We start from the raw sequence: 27,801 nt of genomic DNA, 5'->3' as shown, positions 1-27,801 counted from the left end.
CCGATGTGAATTCCGTCAAAGAGCATGAAAATATATCAATCTGGTTGGACAAAGCATTGAGCACACGCAGCGCGCGCGTCAATGGTGCATGCCGTAATTAGTTGGTGCGAGCTCGCGGCACCGAGAACAGTCTCACATAGAGGGGGGGGGGTTCCGCTATTTGATAAGTAATTCGTCCCCCCCTTTGTACAGAAGCATCAGCCCCCCAGACGGCGGATACGGTTGGGTTGTGGTATTCGGAGCGTTCATGGTCCAGTTTTGGGTGGCGGGTCTGTTCAAGTCGTACGGAGTGCTGTACGTAGAGATCATGGAGACGTTCCCGGACTCCTCGGAGTCTGTCGCGTCCTGGATACCAGCCGCGCTGTCCACACTTTGCCTTGCACTTGGTAAGTAACGCTAGGTAATAAATAAAATATTTTATTTATTTGCTTTAACGGTGAAGGAAAACATCGTGAGGAAACCTGCATACCTGAGAAATTCTCTATTAGGAAATTTCGAGGGTGTGTGAAGTCTACCAACCCGCACTAGGCCAGTGGGCAAGTATATAATACAGGGCTGATATTATTATTATTTGTTACTTTATTTATCACGTAGGCGAACAAAGTTGCACTTAGTATACGTCTAGACAATGTATAAGAATAATTATTATTTCTAACTAACAATTAAAATGACTTATATAACTATGGACATTTTAAAATAGGGATAAAATTTATAATGAAAACAAGGTACAAACTTAAGTAACCAGCTTGGGCTGGCTGTAGGGGGAAATAGAAGGATAACTTAATAATTAAAACAAAAACATTTACAGAAAATATGATAATATGCGCATTAATAACGTGCAAATCATGGTAAAAATTTGAAGTATTTTATATTGATGTTTTACTTCACAGTAGATTAAGTAACCGTCGCATGAATGTAAAATGTTTAATGGAAATCTCCCCAACGTCCGCTCTTTGTTATCTTAAACTCTTTGGTTTTACCTTTTTTTATTTATTGTTTTTTGCATTCTGTGTTTGCTTGTAATCGGTTGTGCAACTTATATTAAACTAGAGTGTATGTTTAGTATTTAATTGTTACAACTTGAAACAACCTAAAGGAAAAAAATAGAGAACTTTGCCCTATACCAGGGATGGCGAATCAATTGCCCGCGTGCCGTGGTGGCACGTGACATGGGCGCCAGGGGGAGGTGCAAATAGGGGCACGTGCACCCCCCTGCCCAGGAAATAAATCAAAAAAGTCATTGAATAAATCTGCAACACTAGAACTATCGATCAAAGGATTTTTAATAATAAAGTATTAAAATAATCCACGAGGTTTGAATTTAAAAAAAAATATTATGTAGGTGTAACTCCAGATGCACTTCCCTACGACTAATCTTCGCAGCCCCCCTGCACGTTACAAAATAATTCAGAAACACGAATAATATGCCAAACATTGTATACGATTTTTGGGCTTCACTTCGCTTAACATAATGCAGTGAAGCCAATACTCCGAGCACCAATAAAAAAAAAACATAGTTGGGTCATAAACGAGACACTTTGATAGATAAAACTGGTCCTAGATGACTCGTTATGGGTTGATTCTTTAAATAATACCACGTTAACCATTAAAGTTTTGCCATCCCTGCCTGTATGGTAAGTATTTGGGTGAATTTCAACAGGTCCATAAAAATCTTCATTTCCGTGGATTTTTTTATCTTTTAAGTTGTTTAAAAAATATTTCGAGTTTATTAAAGTTTTTTGATAATGTATGTATTATTGCTTAATATCCAGCAGAAAACTTAAATAACTAACGAGATATACCAGATGAAAAATTTCGTGCCACGGCGATGAAACGTGCGTGCACGGAAATGAAACAAGCGTCCACAGCAATGAAAAGTCTGTGCCATGGGAATGAAAGAACCAATCCACGGAAATCTCGTCGCTTTTGTTCGGCCAATCTTTTCCTCTCCTTTCTCTCCTTTTCAAATAATTTTGGCTTAGGCATCTTGGCATCCTAAAAATAAACAAATCATTATTAAAATCAGACTCTTGTATGGGTGTATGTATGTGGACGAGTGTTTGCGCATGTGTGTGAGTGTATATAAGTGTGATGGAGTACCAAATGTTACGTCATTTTGTAAGGTTAGTTGACTGTATGTAAAAAACTCAAAGTCTATCTTTAAGCTTTTATCGTATTGCAGAGGGTAAACTTAACGAGTTCTGTACTGTCAGTGTTCTATACTAGCTATATAGGTAAGATGTTTTCTTTGCCTAATTATACCTTGGCGATGAAAACATAAGTCACGGAAATGAAACACCTGGTCACGGCAATGAAACTAAATTGTGTTACTAGGCATGGCAATGAAAAAAATTTCATTGCCGTGTCTTTTTTTTCATTGCCATAGCAAATTTTGGCCACGGAAACCGTGGCAATGAAAGGACGGCGATGAAAATCAAGGCAAAAATATAACATAACAAAAAATCTATTAATTATTCGAAGTAATTAACACTTCACAAATAAACATAAGAGAAATGGCGTTCTATCTAATGCTTAATCAAGAGGACAAACTTTTTCAAATAGAAGTTACACCTATCCACGGCGATGAAATAAAAAATGTCCAGTAATATAAAAACGGAATACTTACATTTATTGCTCGAAATCGCAAGCATGTGCGTACATATTTTCACGTCGAGCACGTAGGCGGCACTATATGCAATGTTTAGCGCACAGCAAGGGGGGACGCATATCGTTAGATAAAACGATATTCTTAAATATGTTTAGACAACGGCGATGAAAGGTAGTTCTAGGACAAATGCATTTTTATTACCATTCGTTGTATTATTTAAATATCTGAATAAATGTATACCGTAACAATACTTTAACTATTCACGTATCAAATAAAATTCGATTTTAATATAAATAACCAATAGATTTTTATCAATGAGGTATAATATACATCGAGGTTACGTGTGGACAAACACGGTAATGAAAGATTTCGAGCTTTAACTTTTTTTTTTGAAGTACCTGCTAATCATATTAATAAAATAGTTTGTGCTACACATAGATTACTATTTCACCTAATCAGAAAAAAATGTTATAAAATTTTATCTATGTTTTTTATTACCGATTTCATCGATGCCACGCAATTTTTGGTCTCGGGAAATTCACCCATTTGTTTCGAAGATTCGGGATAGCCTCCGTTTCAAACTTTATTAAAGGTTTAATTAATTCATTTAATTAATTGATCAATTAATTTATCTTTAGTCTCTGCACCACCCAAAGGTTAACTGGTAGAAAATGCCTTTGGCATTAAGTCCGCCTTTATACTCTTTGTATAAAAAGTTACAAAAAAATAAAGTCTTAATGAAGTGACACGGCATTTGTTATTATTAACGAGGAACGAAGAGAAGAAACATTCCCGCTGCCCATTCTCATAGTGATATTGGGCAGTGTTACCTGCCAGTCGTACTATGAGGGTCGACAGAGGTAATGAATAGCAGCCAACCGCGAATCGAAGCGATCAAGAAAGAAGACATATTTGTTGAAGATAAATAGGGTATACATTATCCCCCTTATTCATAAACGTTATTTATCTAAGGACGGAGCATTGTGGTAACAAGTCAGTTTCTCAGCTTTGTTTATCTGACAGCCAACTAGATTCATATTCATATTCATCTCAATATTAGCCAATCACAACAGCCATATGTCTACGCACTGCGAAGGCTGCCATGCCGTCAGCACTGAGAAACAGACTTGTTATCACAGCAATGCTCCGTCCTTAGATAAATAACGTCTATGAATAAGGAGGCGTGATTTTACAGTCGTTTTGGGACCAAAAAATACTTAGAGCAATTTGCAGGACCAAAAAATTATAGTGAATTAATTGTTTTGTTTTTTCTGTTGATAATTAAAAACAATAGTTTTTCATAATATTTTTCACTCGGGCGAGTTTGACAATTATAGGAACGTCGCGACAATTATATTATGAATGGCACCGATCGTAGTGACCGTAGTAGTACGTGAGATTTAATTGCATTACCACGTGTTCTTATTTATTATTCGTAAACATTAATTAAATTTTTTATAAAAAATAAATATTATATTGGATTTTTTCAAATTGTAATATTTATACAGAATTTAAAATTTTCGGTTCAAAAGCGACTATATAATCACGGTGTATATTTGCGAATTTCTATGGAGGTTACTAACGAGTGACTGGCATTAGCTGGTGGTCGGATATATCCGCCCGAATAGCGACCATACAAAATGTGTTAAAACCCGCCATAGTGGCCCATATAAGTGTTTTAGGATCAGCCTGTGTATATCCGGTTCCAACATAATTGTGTCGACTGAGGGGTAATCATCTCTCGTCAGTCGAAATTCTATTGGACTCCACTTACCATCAGGTGCAGTGGGGTCACTTTGTCATGCCGTACAAAAAGCCAGTGATTTGTTAATTATAAACAACTTTTGCGAAGAATTGAAATGTTCAGAAAGCATGATAGCTTGATATGATTATATTATAGAATTGTCCCCGTTTTCATAGACGTTTTTTATCTAAGGACCGAGTAAAGCTGTGATAACAAGTCTGTTTTCAGTGCTGACATGGCAGCCTTCGCAGTGCGTAAACATAGGGCTGCTGTGATTGGCTAATATTGTTGTATTTGAATATTAGCCAATCACAACGGAATGCCACCACCTTAGCCTTCTCCTTTGGGCTGTAGCGGTTATGTGTTTGTTGTTTCCAAGACAATATGAAAGAATAATATGAAAAACTACTGATGATAGGTCTCTCATATGAGAGTACGTCAGGGTAGGTACCACCGCAATGTCTATTTCTATTTTTGCTGCCAAACAGTGTGTAGTCACTGTTGTGTTCCGGTTGGGCATTGTAGCCAGTGTAACTACTGGACATAATAAGACTTAACATCTCATGTCTCAGGATGGCCAGCACAGTGGAATACCAAACACTTTGTCATTCAAGGTGTTTGTGTTTCTACTGTTTATCGGTCGTATCGCTTACCATCAGGCGAACGGGAAGCTCGTCTCGTCATTCAAAGCAATATAAAAAGACTATGTGAAAAGTGACTACTACTCTAAAACTGATTTCTTTAACTACGATTTATGAACCTAACTTTGACAACTTACTTTAAAATATATACGTAATTCTGAGTATGCTAATGTTTGAATTAAATAAAATTACATTAAATTTACGTGCATGAAATAATAATACATTTTAATTCCACTATTTACAAACTATATCACATTTTTTATAAAGGTATACTTTCTCCCTTTCTTCTATGTTGCCATGTGCTACAGGATCCAAGATTATGTACTTTATAATTTGTAAAACCTATATTTTAATAACTGTGGTGTGCAATAAATTGAAACATGAATTTAAAATAATTTTGTGTTCCAATTTTTTTTTGTAATGTGGAGTGTCATCATGGGACAATGTTGCTGGCGATCCTCATAATGCCGCTGGCAGTCAATCTGCTACTGACAGTGTAACCCACCACTGTCAGCGTCACCTACGACTAGCAGTGCTTTCTGCCTGCAGCATTGTGAGGATCATTAGCGACATTGACGAACAACGACTCTTATGGAGACACGAAGCGAAGATCAAGAAAGAAGATGGAAGTAAGAAGAGTTAAATCCAAGGGCAACAGTATAGTAAGTTATAGACTGGATATTAGGACCAAATTTATGCTTAAAAACTTACAAAATGGTAATATTTCGTTGTCTTATTTGAAATATCAGTGTGACAAGATATCATAATGTTACCTTATTCATAGACGTTATTTATCTAAGGACGGAGCATTGCTGAGATAAGAAGTCAGATTCTTAGCTTTGTTTATCTGACGGCTTGCTGTTTGTTCAGCTTTGTTTATCTAACAGCCAACTAAATTCAAGTTGTATCTCAATATTAGCCAATCACAACGGCCCTATGTCTACGCACTGCGAAGGCTGCCATGCCGTCAGCACTGAGAAACAGACTTATCACAGCAATGTTCCGTCCTTAGATAAAAACGTCTATGAATAAGGGAGTTTGGTTTTAACACAAAAATGGAAAAAAAATGCGATCTGATTTTATAGTATCTTTTTGTTTTATATCTGCTATGATTACTCGACATTGGCAAAAGCACCGATAAATAAACTGTAGCAGCCATTATATAACAGAAGAAGAAAATATTTACAGAAAACATGCTAATTGCTAATATGATAAAGCGGCGATAGTCTAGTTGGGTGTGGAACGGACTGCCGAGACGAATGTCCGCAGGTTCAAACCCCAAGGGCACACACCTCTGACTTTTCTAAAAAATCATGGGTGTATTCTTTGTGAATTTATCGTTCGCTTTAACGATGAAGGAAAACATCGTGAGGAAACCTGTACATCTGAGAAGTTCTCTATAGGAATTTCGAAGGTGTGTGAAGTGTACCAATCCGCACTAGGCCAGCGTGGTGGACTAAGGCCTAATCCCTCTCAGTAGTAGAGGAGGCCCGTGCTCAGCAGTGGGCAAGTATATGATACAGGGCTGATATTATTATTATTATTATGCTAATATGAGTATTAAAAATGTGTAAATCACTATGTGGAAAAATATATTTTACATTGCTGTTTTGCTACTTCACAGTAGTTTGAGTAACCATCGCATGAGCGCAAAATTGTTGTATGACAATCTCCCTAATGTCCGCTCTATATAATTTTAGAATCAAGGGCGTCACCAAGGGGCCAGGGATAGGCAGCTGCCTAGAGATTCTTAAAAGTTGCCAAATGTAAAGCAACCACAGTCCTAATATTTGACTTTAGTTGCTTGATCCATCATTCCTGTACGTCGAAACTCGAATGAATTCACAAATTCCATTCCTAATATTCTGTACCCTCATGCTCTGCTCTGTGTTATTGTTAAAGCGGGAGAGTGAGTGGGGGAGGAAAATGTGCTCTCGAAATTAGCTATAATTCATACTTTTCTCAGTCTCCATATCAATTTGCCCCCAATGGGCCTTCGGCTGGCGACGCTCTTGTTTAGAACTGGTTTGTTTGTAATGTGGACTGTCATCATGGGACAATGTTGCTGGCGATCCTCATAATGCCGCTGGCAGTCAATCTGCTACTGACAGTGTAACCCACCACTGTCAGCGTCACCTACGACTAGCAGTGCTTTCTGCCTGCAGCATTGTGAGGATCATTAGCGACATTGACGAACATCGACTGTTATGAAGAAACGAAGCGAAGATCAAGGAAGAAGATGGAAGTGGGAAGAGTGACATCTAATAAGTATATATTATAAATGACGTTACGAAATTCAATTCACTGTTTTTTGAAAGAATAATTTAATTATTTATTTTAATAATTTATTACTGTTGATTGTTTTATTGCGGTTAATATTATATTGTATTTTGTTTTTATTTATTGCTTTGAATGACGAGACGAGCTTCCCGTTCGTCCGATGGTAAGCGATACGACCGATAAACAGCAGAAACACTAACACCTTGAATTACAAAGTATTTGGTATTCCACTGCGCTCGTCATCTTGAAACATGAGATGTTGTCTTATGTAGTAGATACACTGGCTACTTGTATGGTGGTTTGCAGTTATTTGCCTTATGTTCATTGCCATAGTTATGAATTTTTTTCTGGGGGTTCAATATGGCGAGTGCAAAAAATCTCGCCGAATTCAAGGAAAGGCCTGCATCGCTTGAGGCCAAGATTTTTCCAGAGTGGGCAAAGATGTTTCTAAGGTGACCACCTTCAATACATTTGTATAAGACTGAATATTCGATATCTTTACATATCGCCGTAACTTGTGTTCCGTGAATATATGGAACGAATCCTCAAGGTTATTTGCTCGAGGGAGTGCTTTAAGAGCCTATTTTATAATGTGCAAATAAATATTATTCGGCACTTAACGTATTTTTTTATACGAGCACGGCTAAATGACTCCATTGAACTTGATGGTTATTGCGGTCCAATAGAATGTCGACTGACGAGAGATGATTACCCCTCGACAGTCAACACAATTATGCCTGTTGGAACCGGATATTTTTTATTTTTATTTTGTAGAAGGCTTACAGATTAATAAACAAAATAAATGTATAATATCAAACATAACAACTATTGCTAATAACAAGCCTCCGCATTTCAATACAAATTAAATATGCACAAAGATTGTTGAATATCTTATCTCGTTAAATATAGAAAGAAAGAAAGAAAAGATTTTATTATTGCACACAAACAGTATAACGTGCACATAGTAACAAATAAAGAATAAAAACATAAAATTAAAAAAATATATTATACCTATTGTGCCAACAATGGGAACCCTCATTCAGCTTCTTGCTGCAGTACCAGTCTAATACTGCAGCGCTGATTTTCAATGAGGTACCCCGGGTGACATACGGACATATATATATTTATATTAGTTTTTGTTTTTTTTTAAATATACACAGGCTGATCCGGGAACGCAAAATACGTGTGCCACTATGGCGGGTTTTAACACCTTGTGTACGGTCGCTATTCGCAATATTAATTTATAAGACTGTTGATACGAATGTGGTCTTTGTTTATAATTTACTAGCGTTTCCCGCGGCTCCGCCCGCGTTATAAAGTTTTTCAGGCTAAAGTTTTCCGTTATGAAAGTAGTAGTTTCCCGGGACCCTATGTTCTTCCCCGGGTCTCACACTGTCTCCATACCAAATTTCATCTTAATACGTTGGGTAGTTTTTGAGTTCAACACGTTCAGGCAGACTGATCCATCGGGAGACTTTGTTTTATAATACATTTTTTAGAACTTTTTAAGAGGAACAATCCCGTCATACATCATTGTTGCATAACTTTAACCGTTTACGCAGCGCACGCAACGGAAGCTCTCAAAACTAATAAATTGTCCCCGTTTTTGCAACATGTTTCATTATTGCTCCGCTCCTATTGGTCATAGCGTGATGATATATAACTAAGAGCACTCCACAAACAAAGGGCTATTCAACACAAAAATAATCTTTCAGTTCGAATCGGTAGTTCCTGAGATTAGCCATTACTGCTCCGCTCCTATTGGGTATAGCGTGATGATATATAAGCTATAGCACTCCACGAAGAAAGGGCTATCCAACGCAAAAAGATTTTTTCAGTTTGGATTGGTAGTTCCTGAGATTAGCCATTACTGCTCCGCTCCTATTAGGTATAGCGTGATGATATATAGCCTATAGCACTCCACGAACAAAGGGCTATCCAACGTAAAAAGAATTTTTCAGTTTGGACCGGTAGTTCCTGATATCAGCCATTACTGCTCCGCTCCTATTGGGTATAGCGTGATGATATATAGCCTATAGCACTCCACGAACAAAGGGCTATCCAACGCAAAAAGAATTTTTCAGTTTGGACTGGTAATTCCTGAGATTAGCGCGTTCAAACAAACAAACAAACTCTTCAGCTTTATATAATAGTATAGATTGGGAACTTGAGTATTGTATTTGGTCATCGTATTCTATGTGATGATAAACGTGTATTCAAGGCTGTATTAATAGATGCAACAGTTTCGCTCTCAAGTGTGACATCAGCTGAGACGCTGTCAAATTAAAGTCAGCATCTTCAGGTCTCCACTATTTAATCAACATCTCAGATAATATCTTAAGTCGTTAATTGAGCGTGAAGAAGTAATTATGCAGGCCGGCATGACTGTGGCGACCGTCCGGAGATGCTTGTATCTTGTCGGTCGGCAGTTTCTTTGGACTTCACTTCTTTTAACATCAGATGCTGAGAAGCGACTTTGGCGAGCTTTTATATATAAAAAAATGGCGGATTTTGATAGCTGAGCTATGTTCATCAAAAGCTAACTCAGCTGACAACAATCTCTTAAGCGACATTAAGTTTTGTTTACCAAATAACTCAATAAATGACGTGTACTTGAGATTCTACTGAAAGATGAGTTTGATTAGTTAATACAATATATTGTATTTATAAGTAATTGATTTATTTATTTGATTTGTTAATAACTACAATATATTGAATTTATTATTTTATTCATAAATAGAGCCTTGTGACATAGTGTACATCTTAAGAAATTAAAAATATTGTAAGCATCTTATCCATAATTTCGTTAATGTATACATGGAGCGTAGAGGCAATGAACACCATCTCATATGGGGAAACAGTTGAAAGTGTTCAGCGGTAAGCAAATTACAACTCAAAAACCCTCCACAAAAGCGCTAGCGTCGCAAAAGGGTATGGCGTGAAGTTATCAGCTGTTACCGGAGTGTGAACAATTATCTCTGGTGACTAACTGTTGCACAAAATGTAAAACTAGTGTTTTAAACACAAAGAGAATTGATTAAACGTCAATTATAATATAATGGAAGCTTTTTCTTGTTTGTTTTAAAATTTTACTCTAATAACTTTTGGGTCTATGTTAAAATTTTACCTACTTGTTACCACCATGACGCTGTTCTACGGACACTTGTATGGTTTATGGAGCTCATGGGGTTTCCATATTATCATCAACTCCACGTTTAATAAAAACCTTGTCTTCCATATAATGACGTTAATTGGTTGAATCACAATCACAGGCAACAGTATTAATTTAATCAAGTCAAAACGTCGCGTGCCACGCGAGGTTCACATCTGACGCTCGAGCCTACGCCGAACCCCAATGTGTGCGCAGCGTAGGCTTGGGCGCGTAATTTGAATCGGTGATCGCCACAGGTTCTTTTGCCTCTACCCTCCCTGGTATTGAAATTGAAATGCTTTTTTGTGTACCCTGTTAATCTTTGCTGAATTTCGTTCATTTTAGAAATATATTTTAGAGTTAATTTGGACGTATAGAATGTATTTATGCTGTTCTAGGTACAAAACCCTTGACATGGTTCACCGCATAAGCCGCCACGCTGTAGGACTGAAATACTTCAGATACATTCAATTTTTTGTTGTTTCTTTGCTAACATGGTCGTGTATATTTTCGGAAACATAGCCTAAATTGAGACCTATTTCTAGCGCCGCTGTCGTCTGCCCTGTGTGAGAAGTATTCCTGCAGGCTCGTGGTGTTCATCGGAGGTCTCTTCTGCGCCACTGGACTCGCGCTGTCCTATTTCAGCACTGGATTGTTCCATCTACTGCTGAGTTTTGGAGTTATGACTGGTAAGCACTATAGTATCATTGGGAATCTTCGTCTACAACTGCTAGTAAATACTTCTCGGCTTGCCTTCAAAAGGAGAGTACGGCAGCTTTTGTTAAAAGAAGCAGAAGAGTTGTCACTTTAATTCTAAACTTTATATTATTAGAATGTACGAGTACATATTATATATTTATGTATTTATAATATTACTTATATTATGTTTGTATTTAATATAGTTATACATTATAGTTACTTTTATGTATGTTTATGTATTATTAAATATCCTTATGCACCTACCTTATTTATCTCTGCACCACCCTTAGGTTGACTGGGAGAGAATGCCTTTGGCATTAAGTCCGCCGATATACATATTATGTATATAAAGTGCAAATAAATAAATATTGACCCCGTATACATGATCCGGTTCCAACGGGCCGGCATAATTGTGTCGATTGCCGGGGAGTAATCATCTCTTGTCGATGCGAAGTGGGGTTCAATAGAATGTCGATTGATGAGAGATGACCTCTCGACAGTTAACACAATAGGGTAGTTTCGTATGTTTGATATAGTTTATTATTTTATATGTAACAGAACATAAAAAGATTTTTCGGTGAAATCAGCATCAAAATTGATTGAAAAATAAAGCAGTTATTCATATTTGAAATATTGTAAGCAAAAGTGGGGCGTGGTGGTGTTATCGCGCTGTCCTTTTCTCACTCACGCAGCATTATGGCCAGTGGCAAAGGGTGACGTCACATTTCACTATTACTATAATTTGACAGCTACCCTTTCCACCAAATTTCAAAGCTTAAATTATTTATTATTGCGTGAATTTTGAAAGTTCTTTTTCCGATTAAAAAAAAAGTCAACTACCCTATCACGCCTGTTGGAACAATACTAACCGACAAAACAAGTGCAACTGTAGGTTTTTTTTGTTTCCCAGGCATTGGTGGCGGCCTGTCAACTACACCGGGAATCGTCATCGTTTCTCAATATTTCGACAAGCACCGGTAAATTAACATTAAAGAACCAAGTTTGTATATTTGTATCTTTATTTAACGAAAGTTTATAGATTAGGCGCCGCGCACACGCTGTCCTTAACCTGAGGCTGAAAAGGTTACCTTTTTATCACTGTAGTCTTCGAAAAGTTAGTAAAACAGCGACAAAGTTGTTCTTCGAAATGTCGGGATAAAATAATGAAAAAAAAATAGCGATCAAATTCAATAGTTTTGTAACCATAACAGAGTGCGCGGCGTCTTAATGTGTCTGTATGTCATATATGTATACAGGGTGTAATTTAATTCACTGTTATTCCGATACATACGTCAGTTAGTCAGTAGCAAACCTAACCGACGCGTACGCAGGCTTTAGGCAAAACCAAATAATATGACGCAAAACCTCGAGCGAAGCAATGAAAGAACCCCGGTTTTAATAATTTTGTCAGTAAGATCGTAAAAAATAGTCCTCTAAGGCCTTGAGGGCTCACCTCCCCCAAAGGCAGCTTCTAATAGTAAATTATATCAAACTATACTTTAGCATTTAAAAAGCAAAATGAAAAAGATAAAGCAATCAGTGGAGCCATTTATTTAAGGGTTCTGTAGCCCAAAGGAACCCTTATAAGATCACTTTGTTCATCAGCAGAGGCGACTCGAGCTCATGTGCCGCCCGTGTGCAAAAAATTCCTTCGCGCCCTCTAGGAGACAATGTAATCTCTAATTTTGATAATATTAAATCAAAAGTTATTGTGTAAAGTAAAGAAGCCGCTCGCCGGCCTTAGCGCGGGCGCAGGTTGTTTGAGAGCGCCAGCGTCGCGAGCGACCATTAGGTGCTGTGGGATCACTTTGCCGTGCACATATAAAAAAAGGAAATCTTATACTTCCCGATGACGTAGCTTTAATCTTTTTTCGTATATAGCAATACTAGCGACCCGCCCCGGCTTCGCACGGGTGCAATGCTGATACTAAATACACTACAGAAAAACTGTGAACGTTGTATATAAAAACATAGCGGCCCGCTCTGGCTTCGCACGGGTATAACATAACAAAATAACAGTATTTCTCCACTATTTAATGGATGTTATTATACATATAAACCTTCCTCTTGAATCACTCTATCTATTAAAAAACCGCATCAAAATCCGTTGCGTAGTTTTAAAGATTTAAGCATACAAAGGGACATAGGGACAGAGAAAGCGACTTTGTTTTATACTATGTAGTGATACATCTTATATAGTCTGTTTAGAAAGAGAACAGTCGTGGTCGAAAAGTGAACTAACTTTTTAATTTTACATAGCAACCCTTCCCTGCCATTTGGTAAATGTTACACTAATTGTCATGTCGTATTGCTTTGTTATAAATGATCTTGCGTGTTGTTTTTAGGGATTTTTGTATAGAAACATACTGAAACTAAACAAAAGAGGTAACTAAGCACAGTAGCGACCTCAAATCCTACGACGGTTCTTGTTCTGAACAGAATATACTTCTCGTTGACATAGCTTTTTGAAAAAATAAAATACTTTATTTATCACGTAGGCGAACAAAGTTGCACTTATGATACGTCAAAACAAAGCATAAGAATAATTATTATTATTTCTAAACAACTATTAAAATTACTTATATAACTATGGACATTTTAAATTAGGGATAAAATTTATACAAAAGACAAGGTTCAAACCGAAGTAACCAGCTCGGGCTGGCAAGTAGGGGGAAATAGAAGGGTAACGCGTCGCGATCCTCACCGGCGAGGACATGAGCCCTAACCTAGCTAACCTACCAGCCTTTCACTAACTTTAATCTTTTTTCGTATGCATTATACATTTGTGACAGTGACTGAGTGCGTGTTTCGGAAAACAATGTATTATACCACCCTGTGTATATACTGTGTACATAATATATGTAGTTTTGCCAGAGACTTGATTTTTTTCTTAATATATAAACATCTATCATTATACAGCGTAATCTGGATTTTTTTTATCTTCTCGCTTACAAAGCTGGGGCAATATAGTTGTACCTCTGCCTACCAATAAAATGTAAACAGTAATAGCAAACTGTGACGTCACCGAGTGTAGACGCCATAACGCTGCGTGTGTGAGAAAGAGATAGCGCGATAACTCCACGCTCCTACATTCGCTCATAATATTTAAAATATGAATAACTGATTTATTTTTCAACTTAGATGACGAATTCACAGAAGAATTCTTTTTTCGTATCATTTTCTCACATACATCATGCATTTATCCCCGAAGGGTTATGCAGAGCAGGGATGTTGCGAATATTGGCATCCGCATCCGCATATGCGGAACATCCGCATCGATTTCGACATCCGCATCTGCATCCGCATCCGCATAAATCGGTGCGGAGCTAATGCGGATGCGGATGTGCAGCGAATTAATTTAAATGAGAGTCCTCTTAAATGGTGGAGTGTTAATCAAAGCGAGTTCAAACTGTTATCCAAAATAGCACGCAAATTCTTATTAGCTCCACTAGCCAGTGTTCCAAGTGAACAGTTATTTAGTAGCGCAGGATTAATATACGAACCCTTGCGAAACAGGCTGGAGTCCGAAAAAGCGGCCATTCTACTTTTCATTAAATATAATGCTCCAGTATTCAAATTTTATTACTAAAATCATTAATCAGTAATAGTAATTCACTCTACTACTCTATTTTTAAATAATGAAAGGATAAATATTACTGTCTTTTTTTTACTCTACCCCCACTTAAGTTTTTTGTACAGATCCGCATCCGCATCCGCGGATGTGAACCGCTTAAAATCCGCATCCGCATCCGCGTCCGCGGATGTGAAAAAATCTGCATCCGCAACATCCCTGATGCAGAGGCACAACTAAAGCAGCCAGTTTTCGTCAAATGTATTCCGTCCCATGATGTGATATTACGAGTCTATCAGGCCCAAATTCTAGACTCCAAGCTGTTCCTGAGTAGACAAATCTAATATCAATGCCAAACCTAGTCCATAATACATCTATAAGGCCTTACTCGTAAAAAATCTTAATTTGCAATTGATCTGTCTCTTTGTAGCGCGCTGGCGAACGGTATATGTGTGAGCGGGACGGCTGCTGGTAGTTTCGTGTTCCCGATGCTGATTGAGAAGCTGGTTGACATGTACGGATTGCATGGAACGGTGTTATTGCTGGGTACGTATATTCATATAAGGGGCCGTTCATGTGTTACGTAACTCAATTTGGGGGGGAGGGGGGTTATTGTAAAATGTTACGATGCGTTACAGGCGCGGGAGGGGGGTCTCGTACAAAGCGTTATGTAACATTGGATTTTTTATTTTAAAACAATAACAAAGGTATTTTAGCGACTTTCCGGTATTTTGCGTGAAATAATTGTGATTAGAAAAAAATTGTATCTTTAGAGTTACATAACTTTGGAGAGGGGGCGTACAGGAAAACGTTACGGCGCGTTACATGGAGGGAGGGGGGGGGGGGGGGGGCTTAAAAATCTTCAAAAATTGCGTTACGTAATACTTGATCGGCCCCTAATATGGATGCTGCCATCTAGCGGCACTATATAAACCTATTACCCTATATATGGTATAGTAAAATATTTATATTGAAGAAGTGAAAAATAACATTTATAATAAAGTGTAACTACTGGACATAATAATTAACATCTCATGTCTCAGCCGAGCGTTGAATACCAAACACTTTGTAATTCAAGGTGTTGGTGTTTCTGTTTATAGGTATACCTTACCATCAGGCGAACGGCAAGCTCGTCTCGACTAAAATGTCATAACTTTTGAACCTTTTTTTCTCAGTAACGCGTATAGGTATCAAGTTGAAAGTTATATCAAATACTATAGTCTACGGTCTCTTTCAGCTGTGAGCGATATTTAATACTATATACACTAATAATTTAAAAAAGCGGGTGCCTAGTTGGGTGTGGAACGGACTGCCGAGACGAATGTCCGCAGGTTCAAAACCCAAACACACACCTCTGAGTTTTCTAAATAATTATGTGTGTATTTGTGAATTATCGCTTGCTTTAACGGTGAAGGAAAACATCGTGAGGAAACCTGCATACATGAGAAGTTCTCTATAGGAATTTTGAGGGTATGTGACGTCTGCCCGCACTACAGCGTGGTGGACTAAGGCCTGATCCCTCTCAGTAGCAGAGGCTCGTGCAGAGGGACAATATAATACAGGGCTCATATTACACTAATAATTTGCTTGCAGGTGGCGGGATGCTGCACGTGTGTGTGTCCGCGACGTTGTACCGACCAGCGCCGGTTTGCACCACTGCTGGAGATCGCACCCCCGGCACCACGACTACCACCACCACTGAACACACCACGCTGTTACATGATATTACTGAAGGTAATGCTCTGGGCTTGAGGATAAGACGTATTTCTACAAGCCTTAATAAAAAAAAAAATTACGGGCACGGTAATGTGATCGATTCGCATCTTATGGCAGCCCCGGATCTAAGAGGGGGCTAGCCGGGGCCCATTCCCCGGGCGGCGAATTCAGAGGGCGGCAAATCCAAACTTGGCAGACGAATGCATAATTCATTATTAACGCAACTTTGATTACTGAGACATCTAGTACATTAATACTAAAATTATTTCTCGCTGGGCGCGAAATGATAATGTAGCGGCGTAAAGGTAGACACCGCTGTAGAGGAACAGATGGTTGCGTTCCTCTATGGAAGGGGAAGATTCCCAGTCAGGCAGATGTTTGTGACCGGCCGCGGGCCCTCCGACAGTTCCTATTCGGAGGTGGTATATATTCTGCACGTCGCTCAAATTGTGCAAGCGTGATTCAGGATCGATGTCGCCATCTATCGTGATATCACTGTAGTTGTGTCACTGCATCGATCCTCTTGCAGTTCCAGCGATGTTGACAAGATGGCGGTGTAAGCATCGATTGTACCGCCACAATTATGATGACAAAGGTAAAAATATAGGTGGGTGGGGGCGGTATTTTCCAAATTTTGCCCCATCTCGAAAAAATCAAGATCCGGGACTGTCTTATCAATTAAATTAAAGTTAAAATACTTTATTTATCACGTAGGCGAAAGTTGCACTTATGATACGTCCAAACAATGTATAGGAATACTATTATTTCGAGATAACAATTAAATTACTTATATAACTATGGTCATTTTTAAATTAGGGCTAAAATTTGCAAGGAATAATAAGGTACAAACCGAAGTAACCAGCTCGGGCTGGCAAGTAGGGGATATAAAAGGATAACGCGTCGCGATCCTCACCGGCGATTACATAAGCCCTAACCTAGCTAACCTACCAATATTTGAAATATTAATTACTGCTTCATTTCTTATCGAATTTCGATGTTCTTTTCACAGAAAGATTTCTTTTTTGTATTAATTGCGGTTACATATTTAAAAATACACAAAATTAAATATAGTTAATTACCCTATTTGTCTTCCCTCTGCTTATAATTAGGTAACAGTGGCGAAGCGTCCATACAAACCGGTCTCTTTTGAATGCAGCATACTGCACCTTGAGATAACGCTTCTTACAAATTATTTTGAATCATTGTTTAAAAGTACCAACTCATTACCGTATACTACGAATCCCACAGTAGGGTCCAATACCACAAGTGTCCCACAGTAGGAAAATAATGATATACCTTATAATAATATCAGCCCTGTATTATATACTGCTCCACTGCTGCACGGGCCTCCTCTACTACTGAGAGGGATTAAGCCTTAGTCCTCCATGCTGGCCTAGTGCGGATTGGTAGACTTCACACACCCTCAAAACTCTTATAGAGAACTTCTAAGGTATAGATTTCTACCGGCTTCCTTTTTAGGTTTATTTACTTCTGCCGTAGTATTTTTTTTTTGTTAAATTGGCCGTGATATGTAAACTAGGGCAATTTTCTTTGCCTCGGGTTACCTTTTGAAAAACTTCACCCTTCGCCACTGTTAGGTAAAGGTTAAAGAAGGCATCAGGGTCACATAACTTGGTGATAGCCCTTCTTCAGTCACAATATCTTGATGATTGCCTTCCTGCCAGGTAAAACGGACCCGGGCAAGGACAACCGGCTCCAGAACTTGTTCAACCCGGACGGAGAGCTCGCGCTGAACCAGAAGAACGCGCAGCTGGACGACAAACGCACCAACTTGTTCTCGGAGATCATGCACCCGAGCCTCATTGAGGTGAGGCCATCCATTATTTATTGCTAGAATGACGAGACGAGCTTGCCGTTCCTGAGGGTCTACTTCGAAAACGAACGTCGAAACGTCGGTCCGAAACGAAAAAACGAACTTCGGATTTAACTTTACTACCAAATTACTTCTACTCTTGTAGCTTACCTTAGTGGTAGGATTAATTCCACGTATATTTTAGGAGAAAGCAGTGGAACTTTATCCTTGCAGATGGTTTTAAAATTAGTATAAGTTGTTACAAATTCCGTGTCTGAAATATTGCGAGGAAAGGATCGGATCCGTAACACTTCGTAGTAACAAAATGTTCAATCCGTCATCCGAAACTACGGGTTTCGTTTTAAGAAGTAGAACCTCTGATGGTAAGCGATACGACCGATAAACAGTGGAAATTTTAACACCTTGAAAATGACATCTAAAATGAGGACTATGAATTCAAAAGGTGGTCCAAATTGCTTAACTGTATGGGATAAGGTTTATGTTCAATTCTTTGCTCACTGCTGGCTCAATAAAAGTTTTTTCTCTTTTTCTATCTTCTTTCACCAGTTCTCCACTACATAATCGCTATTTGCCAGTAATCTATACTATTATATAAAGCTGAAGAGTTTGTTTGTTTGTTTGAACGCGCTAATCTCAGGAACTACTGGTCCAAACCGAAAAATTCTTTTTGCGTTGGATAGCCCTTTGTTCGTGGAGTGCTATGGCTATATATCATCACGCTATGACCAATAGGAGCGGAGCAGTAATGAAACATGTTGCAAAAACGGGGAAACTTATAAGTTTTGAGAGCTTCCGTTGCGTGCGCTGCGTAAACGGTTAAAGTTATGCAACAATGATGTATGACGGGATTGTTCCACTTTAAAAGTTCTAAAAAATATATTATAAAACAAAGTCCCCGCTGCATCTGTCTGTCTGAACGTGTTAAACTCAAAACTACCCAACGTATTAAGATGAAATTTGGTATGGAGACAGTATGAGACCCTTGGAAGAACATAGGCTCCCGGGAAACTACTACATTTATAACGGAAAACTTTAGCCTGAAAAACTTTATAACGCGGGCGGAGCCGCGGGCAAAAGCTAGTGTTTAACTAAAACAAATTGTCCTGTATTCGCAGGTAGCTCGGCAGCAGCTGCCGGCACAGCAGTCTGAATCCGAAGACTCCGAAGGACTGGACGTGCTTGGAGTTGTTGGTATGTGTACTGATGAATAGCTCATTTCTCGAGGAAGGCTACAGGCTATACAGGGTCATTTTGGCATCGCGTTACTAAATGAAACCACATACTTATCTACTTTAATAACACTACAATAAGTTACTTGAGCTGTAGACGTAAAATCGACGCAATAGGGGACCGGCCTGTGTTCGATTTTGTACATTATTCTATATGAAATGGTTGATAATACGAAAAAGAAACCCTCCTGCGAAAACTGCATTAAAATTGGTAAAAAATGAGCCAGTAATTCATATTTCAAATATTACTATGTGCCGAAGTGGGGATATCGCTTCATCTCTTTCTTTCGCACGCGTCGTAATGCCCGATGACGTCACACGTGGGTATTGCGCCTCTTTTCTGTTTCTTGTTACTTACCCCTTCTACCGAAATTAAAAGACTTATAACTTGATGATTTTTTACCGGATTTAAATAATTCTTTCTGTGTTATAATTTATATAACGTAATTATTTGATAATAATAAAGAACAAAAATGAGTCCGGTCACCTATTATGCCCGTTGGAACCGGATATTCACAGACCCTGGAACGCGACATAAATGGGTCACTATGACGGGTTTATACTCCTCGTATGATCGCTATCCGTGCGGATATATACCCAAAATTTGGAAATACGAATGACCGCTTTTCTCGTTTATTGGCTAGTTTAACGCCCGTTGAAGGTGACTACTGAAAAACAGCGTTGTGATGTGGTTCGCACCACAATTATACTGAGAGCACCTACCGCTCACAGCCTCGACCAGCCATTTTTAATTATTATTTGTAATTGAAGCGGCGATAGCCTAGTTGGGTGTGGAACGGACTGCCAAGACGAATGTTCGCAGGTTCAAATCACAAGGACACACACCTCTGACTTTTCTAAACTCATGTGTGTATTCTTTGTGAATTTATCGTTCGCTTTAACGGTGAAGGAAAACCTACACATCTGAGAAGTTCTCTATAGGAATTTCGAATGTGTGAAGTCTACCAATCCGCACTACAGCGTGGTGGACTAAGGCCTAATCCCTCTCAGTAGTAGAGGAGGCCCATGCTCAGCAGTAGGACAGTATATAATACAGGGCTGATATTATTATTAGTAATTAAGGTACATTGTGTTTGTTTATGCGACTGTGACTAATAAAACGGTTTTCTTTCTTCTTTCTTTCTTTCACTTCCCACCATACCATGTTTTCTATTGCCAGGTCTGCCTCGGGAAGTAGCCCGTCTCCGCCTTCGACCGACGCGTTCTTCATCCATCTTGCATTCAGTTGAAGACCTGTCCACGGACAGCACATGCGTTTACAAGGCTTCTAGACGGAAACTTAGTCGGTGAGTGCTTAGTGAAAACCAGGGGGGGGGGCGGGGAAGTCGCCAAAGGGGGTTAGGGTGGGACTGCTGCACGCCACTGCTATGGCCTTAGGGTCTAAATAGAGTCCACGATTTGCGTATGCGCATTGATAGATACAACGCGAGTCTTGAACTTATTTTAAACTAGCTGATCCGACAGACGTTGTCCCGTCTTAACTATGTATGCACGCGCGCATTCTGTCAATCGCTGCCAGTTATTTCAAACAATTGACAGTTATATAAAGTTAATATTTTCGTTAAGTTTTCTTAAATCTTCTAATTTTCCGCGCATCTTTTTGAATTTTTTCTTTCATAAGAAACTTCTCCTGACAATAACAAACACTACAAAAAAAAAAAATAGTGAATTCGGTCCAGCCGTTCACGCGTGATGGCGTGACCAAGGGAAATAGGGATTCATTTTTATATATATATATATTGTAAATAACAATGATTAATAGTTCTATGTTCATGTTTAGCAAAAACGAAACGCAACAATGACAATATCTGAGGGTGTTGCCAAGGGGGGGGGGGGGGGACAGCTATGTATTTGTGTTTTTCATTTGAGGACGAAGTTACACTATTTGATACGCTACCCTAATACAGAAGCTACATTATAGCCTTGGTGCAACAGTAGATAAGGGGTCGTTCAAGTATTACGTAACGCAATTTTTGAAGATTTTGAGCCCCCCACCTCCCTATGTAACGCGGTGAATATTGAAAAACATATACATTTGAAAAATAGAGGCTGGAGAGGCCTCGCGACGCCTCTAAGTGCGAATAGTGGTTGCTATATTTCTCTGCCTAACCCCTCTGGGATCCCCCCCGAGGCAATTCTTGTGCGCTCGGTCTCCACACCTCATGCTCGCACGGGGGGACATTTGTCGCTCTAGGCACACAGTTCAGTGTGTATACCTCATGGTTGTACACATTGAGGGCTATGAGGGTTTTCGAACAGTTCCTAGCCTTCCCTCCTCTCAAACAAACAGGTTTCCTTATTCTTCCGCCACACTCCTTCCCAGTTGGGAGGGAGTGTGGCCATCCATATATCCCATCCTTACAGGGTTCCTTCCCCTTCACCAACAATTTCTTCCAAGCTATGCCCTCCCAACTTTCCTCCAGGACCCTGCAGTCGCTAAGCGAGGGGATTCCAGCATCTCATTCGCGAGATTCCTCTGGTGTTGACTGCGGGGTCCAATACCCAAAAACAGAAGACATGTTTTAGTTGCTCAAGATCGACTATTATAATGCTATTACAGTAGTAAAAAGTAGAATACAGTAACCTATTTGAAGACGGTTATAAATATATCCCTCAGATCTCTATACATACGACCTCCTCTACCCAGTCGGTTAATCCAGAATAAGCTGGCTGAGCCGGTCCCGATCAAGCCGGAACAGGAAGCGAAGACGGAAGACGTTGTAGAAGAAAAGAAGAAGGGATGTGTTGAGAAGATTTCGCGGTGAGTATATCTTTTTGCCACGGCATTGATATGCACTTGATGGTAAGTGAAATGGGGTCCAATAGAATGTCGACTGATGTGAAATGATTACCTCTCGGCAGTCGACACAATTATGCCGGCATGTTAGAACAAGATGGCTGATCCCAGAACGTGACACTTACGTGGGCCACTATGACGGCAATGACCTCACTGCACCTGATGGTAAGTGAAGTGGTGTCCAAATAGAGTCGACTGACGATAATTATGCCGGCCTGTTGGAGCCGGATATGCACAGGCTTCTGTGGGCCACTATGGTGGGTTTTAGACATTGTGTACGGTCGCTATCCGGGTGGTAACAAATATCTTATCCGTTTCAAACACGCCGGTATGTGTCTACTGTTAAGGTAACTTTTGTGAGTTGACATTCTATCTGGACCTCATTCCAATTACTATCAGGTGCAATGAAAATTGACCTCTAATGTAGTGAAAGAAAGCTCATGGAAAATGTCGAAAAGCGAGAGACACTGTATCCCTTGATAATAGGCTCAATTATACCGGCCTGCCTAGCTCAATAATACCAGCCTGCCTAGCTCAATTATACCGGCCCACCTAGCTCAAATATTCCGGCGTATCTAGCTCAATTATACCGGCCCACCTAGCTCAAATATACCGGCCTATCTAGCTCAATTATACCGGCCCACCTAGCTCAATTATACCGGCCTATCTAGCTCAAGCCTGCCTCAACTGCATCTTTATTTCCAGATACCTAGACGTATCCCTGCTGAAGTCGTGGCGGTTTGGGTTGCTGTGCGCGTCAGTAGCTCTAATGTCTTGCGGTTCTCCGTACGCGCTGTATTATCTCCCGGCGTACACTGTCGCCGTTGGACACAGCAAGTCCGCCGCAGGTATGATAAGCTAATCAGGCCATGGAAGACGGGAGGGGGGAGCAAGGGGTTGCGTGCACCTGTCCGGTACAAATCACAATAATAACTGAATGACAATGGGAACTATCAACCATAGAGGTTTTATTATGGTTTAGTATATGGAAATACCTGCGATATATATTTGAAAAAAAAAATTGAATTTAATGATGTTATGTAATACCTAATTATGCAAATGGTGGTGTGATACTCCCATGCTTCGGAATAGCACGTAAAGCCGTTGGTCCTTCTGATCTCAATGATTTTTATTGTGAAAGAATTTTATTGTGAAATTAATGATACAATATCTAAATTATAAAAAAATTGAAACTACCAAAATCAAGATAACATATTGTAGAAATTTACCCCCTTATTCATAGACGTTTTTCTATATTCGTTTATCTAATATTGTTTCTCAATATTAGCCAATCACAACGGCTCTATGTCTACGCACTGCGAAGGCTGCCGTGCCGTCAGCACTGAGGAACAGACTTGTTATCACAGCTTTACTCCGTCCTTAGATAAATAAAGTCTATGAATAAGGGGGATAATGTTTAATTTTAATTTTAGGTCATCTAGTAGCAATCAGCGCTGTGCTGGACCTGTGTGGACGGCTTGGACTGGGCTGGCTCTGTGACCTGCATCTCTTCTGCAGAAGAAAGGCCTACATACTCAGGTATGTATGGTCTTCAAATTAAAGCCGTTGGTCCTGATCTCTCCGGTCATGTCTCACCTCACCGCACTATGAGAAGGAACAGAGAGTGCTTGTGTACACACACTCGTGCTATAATAGGTTTGACTATTTTTTTTATAACTTGTAAAACAGAAATCATTGAAATCTGATGAAAAATCTACAAGTTATAAGCCGTTGAAATTTGGAAGTAGGTGTGAGTGTCCAAAGACAGCAAACAGACGAAAGCTTGCATGTGACGTCAGCGGGCATTAGGACGCGTGCAAAAGAGATGGAGCGATATCCCCACTCCACGCCCTCCTGCATTTTGCTATATTTGAAATTTTAATTACTGCCTCATTTCTTATCGTTAATGCTGTTTTCGCAGAAGGATTTATTTTTTGTACTAATTGCTGTTACATATTAAAAAATGCACAAAATGAAACATAGTCAAATACCCTATCACACCTATTTGTTTCCAGCATCCTGGTGGCCGGGATTGCGGTTCTAACGCTTCCCAGTTTGACGTCCTGGTGGGCATTGGCTATTGCGTCAGGTAAGTGTTCTGCAAAATTATTTATACATGCGCGGTAAACTGATCCCACTGTTACCTGGACCTGATGGTAAGTGTAGGTCCAATAGAATGTCGACTGACGAGAGATGATTACCCCTCAGTCGACACAATTATGCCGGCCTGTTTGTAATACAGACTGATCCCGGAACGCTTACGTGGGGTACTATGTCGGATTTTATCCCTGGTATGATGCCAGTCAATTATTTTTTTTTACGAATGACCCCACGGCATCTGATGATAAGTAGTGTGGGGTCCTATAGATGTCGACTGATGAGAGATGATTACTCCTCAACAGTCGACATAATTATGTCGGCATTGACACTGGATATACAAAGGCTGATACTGGAACGCGATATACGTGGATTACTATGGCGGGTACATTGTGTGATGGTGTAAATTTTATTTTAATTGCAGGCGCATATGGTCTCTGTCTCGGCTGCTGGTTCCTCCTGGTGCCAGTACTCCTGGCAGATGCCTTCGGGACGGCCAGGATCGCCTCCTCCTACGGCCTGGTGAGGATGTTCCAGAGTCTTGCTGCTGTTTCTGTACCCCCTACTGCTGGTAAGATTATGGGTTTATTAAAAGAGCTACTTCTTTTTTTTATTGTTTGATTGACGAGCCGAGCTTGCCGTTCGTCTGATGGTAAGCGATATCTATAAAGGGTAGAAACACCATCCTGAATTACAAAGTGTTGTGTATTCCACTGCGCTCGCCATCCTGAGACTTGAGATGTTAAGTCTTATGTCCAATAGTTACACTGGCTACAATGTTCAAATCGGAACACAACAGTGACTACACTGCTGGCTGCAGAAATAGACATTGCGGTGGTACCTACCCAGGTGGACTTTCACATATGAGAGATCTACCACCAGTAATATAGAAATATTGTCTTCAACATGTACCGGGTTCAATATCTTAGTTACTTATTACAATTGAAATATTACCTTTTACCAAAGATGGACATAGAACTATTAAATCTAATACATATGTTATTTTTAATCATTTAAACTCTCGTGTTGTTGCTATTCCATTCGCAAATCGTGGACTCTTTTTCTATTTGATTGAAAACGCAAACGACATCTTAAATAATATAACCTTAAAATCATCATTGAAATTTCTTTCTAGGTTTAGTTCGTGACGTCACTGGAGGATACTCCTGGTGTTTCTACGGGATGGGCTCCTGTATGGTCTTAGGCACGATTCCCGTCATCGCCTTCCACATAAGCACCAAGAACGAAGACTCCGACTCCTCTGTAGACTGAAGGATATCAGTAAAATAAGGTTTTATCATTGGCAACACCCAGGTTTTACACCAGGGTACGTTTTGGGGTAAAATTTCTATAACAATACTTTTTATAGTAAAAGGAGGGTATCTCCTTGTGTGTGATGCTGCCCTAGTACTTGCGACGTCCAAACAATGTCTTTACATGCTATCCTGGTATTTGCAACGTCCAAAATATATGTGTTATGATCTCCTGGTACTTATGCTATCCTGGTATTTGCAACGTTCAAAGTATATGTTATGATCTCCTGGTACTTACGTCCAATTGAATTTATTTTTACGCGATACCCTTACATTCTATGTTGCCCTGGTACTTAGTGACCATCGCCTTACCTGCTTAGGCATCAAGTGGTAGGCTTTCTGGGCTGGTAAGTGCTGATGGTAGGTCTTATGGTAGGCCTGACGGTAAGTTATAACCGGATAGCTAATCAATGTTTATTCACAATTTTTTTACTTATATTATTTCGTCGGTCCAAGCAATGGCGGCCATTTTGAATTCTAAACAGCCTTATTTAGTGTTGTGGAAATTTTATTACGTACTTATTTATTTATTTATTATTAACGGACTGCTAAAGGAGTTTACACTTCAATTTAAATCCACATATTTATATAGTAGCAGTCTCTTATGTAATTGTAACTAAGTATTGTAAATACATATTACTTTTGAAGTGTGTAATGCATTTGAATTGGGGTAAATGGTAAATAAATGATGTGGTTAACGAGAATGAGGTATTTAATAAATATATTAGTATTTATGTGACATATTTATACATAGAGCTCGACTTTATTTGAATTTCTAATATCTATTAGATACAATTGACACGAGTTATTAATTTCAAAATTTGTGTGAGAAATTTGCTTTTGATATTAAAATATAGATGCATATGACTGCAATGTTGAGGTTTTGGGTCCGATCTTCGGTTGGGCAAAGGTATTGGGTTCTCTACTTAGTATAATCTAAAATGTGTGCCCGTCACATTATGAGGAATACAAAGGCAATGCACCAGTTGCTACTCTACCTACCCCTTTCCGCATGAAAGCGTGTGTGAATATATCTATACATTTATATTTTTCATCTTATTAATTGATTGCACAGAGCTGACTAAGTATGATATTGATTTAAAAAAATAAATGAATGCTAAGTGATATTATAAAGTGCTTTTAAGAATGTATTTCTTTGAAAGAAGTATTTCAGTTGACGGTACAGACAAAATGAATTTTTAGCTTATATGATATAATAGCCCTGTATTATATACCGTCCCACTGCTGGGCCTCCTCTACTACTGAGAGGGATTAGGCCTTAGTCTACCACGCTGCAGACTTCGCACACCCTCAAAAACTTAGAGAATTTCTCTTAGGTTTCCTCACGATGTTTTCCTTCACCGTTAAAGCAAGCGATAATTCACAAAGAATACACAATATTTTTTTTAAAAGTCAGAGGTGTGTGCCCTTGGCATTTGAACCTGCGGACATTCGTCTTGGCAGTCCGTTCCACACCCAACTAGGCTATCGCCGCTTGAAATGGGATTTAAACAAAGGTTTCCTTTATACTTATCATGAAACGGTTCATGATTGTCAAGTTGACTGGGCCAGTGGTTCCCTTATAACTTTTGTCTCATTAAATTGAAGCTATCGTATTTGAAAAGCGACGAATTCATTATTGGTTGAGTTCGTTTCTGTCTTCACCTAGTTAATGAATCCTTCATTGTTGAGTGACCTTTATCGCCATTATTTTGAATTCGAAAGTCTTTATTGCCTTCGCAGGCATACGAGCAAGCAGTTCGCCTGATGGTAAACAGCATCCGATGCCCATGGACTCAGAAATGCTAGAGGCTATCACGCCGTTGCCTACCTGTGCAAAGGTTCTTACAAACAACGTTGTCAACACAAATATTTTATTGTTTAAACATCTTGTAGTTCCTCTTTATTTATTTTTAGGAAGATTTACAGACACCCGTGGGTGTCCATATTTGTAGATCTAAATTATAATGATACCAACTATTGTACCATGAATCTCATAATAAAGATTTGAGTTGACTTGACAAATTACATCCGTAGAGGTTAAACACAAAATATAGTTTTAAGCCAATTACAAATCTTTGTCAGTAAAAAAGTCAAATA

At 39.1% G+C, this 27,801-nt stretch overlaps 1 protein-coding gene across 1 annotated transcript in view; it reads left to right on the top strand.

Annotated features, from left to right (window-relative positions):
* The window catches only part of LOC115451758 (monocarboxylate transporter 12), a 45,212-nt gene extending 17,654 nt beyond the window's left edge, over positions 1–27,558 (top strand). Inside the window, exons 5-18 of the mRNA XM_037436519.1 lie at positions 193–386; positions 10,970–11,113; positions 12,034–12,100; positions 15,125–15,240; positions 16,288–16,428; positions 18,096–18,238; positions 19,360–19,435; positions 20,654–20,780; positions 22,112–22,255; positions 22,997–23,139; positions 23,725–23,830; positions 24,307–24,380; positions 24,813–24,959; positions 25,524–27,558. Coding sequence (XP_037292416.1) covers positions 193–386; positions 10,970–11,113; positions 12,034–12,100; positions 15,125–15,240; positions 16,288–16,428; positions 18,096–18,238; positions 19,360–19,435; positions 20,654–20,780; positions 22,112–22,255; positions 22,997–23,139; positions 23,725–23,830; positions 24,307–24,380; positions 24,813–24,959; positions 25,524–25,660 — 1,759 coding nt within the window. The 3' untranslated portion in view covers positions 25,661–27,558. The remainder of the gene's footprint in view (positions 1–192; positions 387–10,969; positions 11,114–12,033; positions 12,101–15,124; positions 15,241–16,287; positions 16,429–18,095; positions 18,239–19,359; positions 19,436–20,653; positions 20,781–22,111; positions 22,256–22,996; positions 23,140–23,724; positions 23,831–24,306; positions 24,381–24,812; positions 24,960–25,523) is intronic.
* Positions 27,559–27,801: the final 243 nt, after the last annotated feature.

Source organism: Manduca sexta, chromosome 1 (genome assembly GCF_014839805.1).
Source record: "Manduca sexta isolate Smith_Timp_Sample1 chromosome 1, JHU_Msex_v1.0, whole genome shotgun sequence".
In the NCBI taxonomy this organism is placed as follows: Eukaryota; Metazoa; Arthropoda; class Insecta; order Lepidoptera; family Sphingidae; genus Manduca; species Manduca sexta.
Note: the sequence above shows the minus strand (reverse complement) of the source record. Positions and strands in the feature narration are given on the sequence as shown.